Source organism: Nothoprocta perdicaria, unplaced genomic scaffold (assembly GCF_003342845.1).
Source record: "Nothoprocta perdicaria isolate Ctin4 unplaced genomic scaffold, notPer1 scaffold_101, whole genome shotgun sequence".
NCBI lineage: Eukaryota > Metazoa > Chordata > Aves > Tinamiformes > Tinamidae > Nothoprocta > Nothoprocta perdicaria.
In genome coordinates this window covers 2,667,524-2,670,748 of record NW_020454106.1, presented here as the reverse complement: position 1 = coordinate 2,670,748, position 3,225 = coordinate 2,667,524, and the positions used below count along the sequence as shown (strand labels likewise).

Sequence of the window (3,225 nt, the reverse complement as noted above, 5' to 3'; positions counted from 1 at the left end):
CAAGCCCTGCCCGGCCGCCGTTACTCCAAACGAGCTTGAAAGCGGCGCCAGGCACCTGCACAAACACTCGGGCCGCCCAACGGCGAGGTGTTTGGCAGGAGAAGGGCAGGGCTGCTCCCCAGCGCTCGCTGCGGCTGCTCCCTGCTCCGTAGGGAGCCCCCGAGGGAGCGGATTCACGGGCTTTGATGGCTTTCCAGCTGCACGGGTAGAGGTGGTGCCCACGTGAACTGGAAGAACTCCACCCCACTCGGAAAATACGACGCTGCCGCGAAGAGAAGTCGCTCGGCAGCCCGCGAGCGGCCAGCGGCGAAGAAAGACCAACCTTCGTCATCGGTGTCCCCTGGCAGGGTGAGGTGGGGCACCGAGAGGGTCATCATCTCCCAGAGCGTGAGGCCGAAGGCGAAGATGTCGGCCTTGTCGGTGATGACGCCGTCCTCGCTCAGCGCCTCCTTGGGCTTCCAGGGCTCGGTGCCGATGTAGCAGGCGGCCGGGTCGCTCACTGCGGGGACAGGAGGCCCTGGCTTAGGCCTGGGCTGGGTTTTTAGCCCCAGGGAGGCCAGGAAACCAAGAGCCTCCCCGGCCTCAGCTGCAAGGAGGAGCACCTTGCAGGGGAGGCAGGGCCCGCTCCCTGCGGAGCGGTTGGGAATGTTGGCCGCCAACATTCCCAATCGCTCCGCAGGGAGCGGGCCCTGCCTCCCCTGCAGAACGTGAGCCCCGTTTTGGCTCGGCCTCAAGCAAAAACCAGGCCTTCCTGCCCCCAAACTGCCGCTTCAACCACGCTCCTCTCCATGGGATCGCGCCGGGGCGTTGCCTCCAGCTCTCCCGCTCCTAGCTTTGCGCTGGGAAGGAGCCTCCCGCCTTGCTGGAGGATAACTGGGGAGAATGGATGTGGCCGCTTGCCCTCAAGCTTGGAAAGGAGCTCCTGGATGGTCTGCGGCCACCACGCGTGGGTCTGCGGCCACCACGCGTGGGTCTGCGGCCACACGCAGAGCAAACCAGACCACAAGCCCTGTCCTCCAGGGCAGCAGGAACGCGGCCGCTCAGATGTTCTCCGCTCGCAGAGCCAAGTGCTGAGCACCAAACACTCGTGTCACCTCCCGAGAGCCCAACCCACCGGTCATGTTTTCGTCCAGGGCCAGGGACACGCCGACATCGCAGATCTTGACGGCTTCAAAGTCACCTTTGACCACCACGTTGGACGACTTGATGTCTCCGTGGAGCAGCTTCTTCTCGTTGTGAAGGTACTAGGAGGCACAGAGAGAGACACTTAGTCCACACGCAGGTGCTGAGSAAACATCAGACATAGACAGCAAAGCATCAACACCTTAAAATTTAACACACTTAGCCTTAAAAACTCACGGGCAGATCATGTTCAACTGCACCACGTGCAGAACAGAAGCACTCAAGCCAAGCAGGCTGAGCTGGCGAGCCTTGGTGTGCATTGGACATGATCAAGAGCAAAGCATTTGGCATTAGTAAGAGCATTTGCCATTATTAAGAGCAAAGCCTGGACTTGCACAGGGCAGGTTGCTCCATTCAGCCTGGTTTGGGGGCTTAGAGGTGCCTTTTAGTGAAGAACCTCACCCCAGCTCGAGTAGGGCAATGGGTATTTGGGAGAAGGCATCAGCTGGGGCAGGGCAGCAGCTCCGCAGGACACCAGTGCCAACAGCTCCGGTTTTTACTGCACAAAATACTCAATATTACTTTGAAAAGTAGCACTTTGGAGCTCAGGTGAGCCCTTGGTTTTAATACATTGATATTAAATATTGATGTCGAACGTACCTGCAGCCCCCTCGCCATGCTCAAGGCGACCTTGAAGATGGTAGCGGCAGGGAAAGGGCCCAAGCGCTCCGAGTTTCGCTCTTCGATTAGGTCGTTGAGGGATTTCTCTCCTCCAAACTCCATGGCCAGACACATGCTGCCGTCGTGGGCCTTGGTGAACGCCCGGTAACCTGCGCACGGAGAGATTTGTTGGAGCTGGAGCAGGGAGGAAGAGGGAATTYGTCTTCTCAGAGCCCTGGTTTAGCCAAGGAGATGCATTGAGGAGCAAAGACACGAGCCACAAACCTCGGGATGAGACAGACCCTCCACAACAAGGAGCAGGCCCCCCTGGTTTTTGCTTCCATTTCACCATTCTCCCTCCGTGCTTCATTCCCACCCTTAAGCAGGGCTCGTCAGGCGAAGCATTAAACGGAAAAATCTTGAAGAACAGCCCAGCAAAAGCCTCGTTCTGTAAGGTATCTACAGCCCATTTCACAAAGAGCAATGGAAACATTTGTTCTGTTGAGAGGTCAAAACTCTCTTTACGCTTACGTTTCCAACTCTCTGTATTAAAGGCATGAAAAAGAGCCAAGTTCCCTGGTCACACGTAGCACTTCCAGTAGAAGTGGCAGCACCTACGTGTCTTAAAGTAAGGAGAAAGCCAGAGGTCTTGCAGCTGTCAGGGAGAGTTTTTATGGCAGATTGGAGCCGAAATTAAGCCACAAAACAGTTTCTCAAGGTATTTCTAACAGCAATAACCAAGAGACGGGCACTTAGAGCACCTACCCACAATGTTGGGGTGCCGCAGGTTCTTCAGGATCTCGGCCTCGTCGGTGAGCCTCTTCTCATAGACGCTTTGCTGGCTCTTGTYGCACTTGGGGTTGATCTTCTTCACGGCCCACGGGGACGACGAGGAGCCTTTGGGAGATCTGCAGGGAGCGATTCCCAAGCGGCGGGATTTCAGAGGAAAACGGATCGTTTCCCGCCCCGTGGCACCTTTTCCACCCGGCTCCAGGGCACCACGTCCCATCCGTTCCCACCTTTTCATGAGGTAGACGTTGACCCCCGTGCCGTAGCCCAGCTTCTGCATGAAGGGGGACGCCGGGATGGTGACGGCGGCTGCTCCCGCGTCCGGGACGGCGGGATGGGCGCAAGGGGCCGCGGGCAGGGGCCGTGCCGGGGGCTCCCGCCCGCACTCACCGGCTCCGGGGCCGCCCCGGGGGCACGGGGGGGTCCTGAAGGCTTCCATGGGGCGGGAAGAGGCGCCCCTCGCCGCGGCACCCGCTGCCTGTGGGTGGCATTAAAGCGTACATATATATCCGTATATATGTCAGGTTAAGGCTGGGATGTATATATCCGTATATACATCAGGTCATGGGGGGGGGACAGGGAGCCCCCCCTCCTTGCAGGGATGAGGAGGGGAGATCGGGGGGTCCCACGAGGAGGGGGGGTTGGGGGCCCCCC

The 3,225-nt window shown here is 58.8% G+C and overlaps 1 protein-coding gene across 1 annotated transcript in view; it reads right to left on the bottom strand.

Moving 5' to 3' along the window:
* Positions 1 to 3,010, bottom strand: part of PBK (PDZ binding kinase) — a 4,043-nt gene extending 1,033 nt beyond the window's left edge. The window contains exons 1-5 of the mRNA XM_026041117.1: positions 2,802 to 3,010; positions 2,548 to 2,690; positions 1,783 to 1,952; positions 1,115 to 1,244; positions 323 to 499 (exon numbers count right to left, since the gene is read on the bottom strand). Coding sequence (XP_025896902.1) covers positions 323 to 499; positions 1,115 to 1,244; positions 1,783 to 1,952; positions 2,548 to 2,690; positions 2,802 to 3,010 — 829 coding nt within the window. The remainder of the gene's footprint in view (positions 1 to 322; positions 500 to 1,114; positions 1,245 to 1,782; positions 1,953 to 2,547; positions 2,691 to 2,801) is intronic.
* Positions 3,011 to 3,225: the final 215 nt, after the last annotated feature.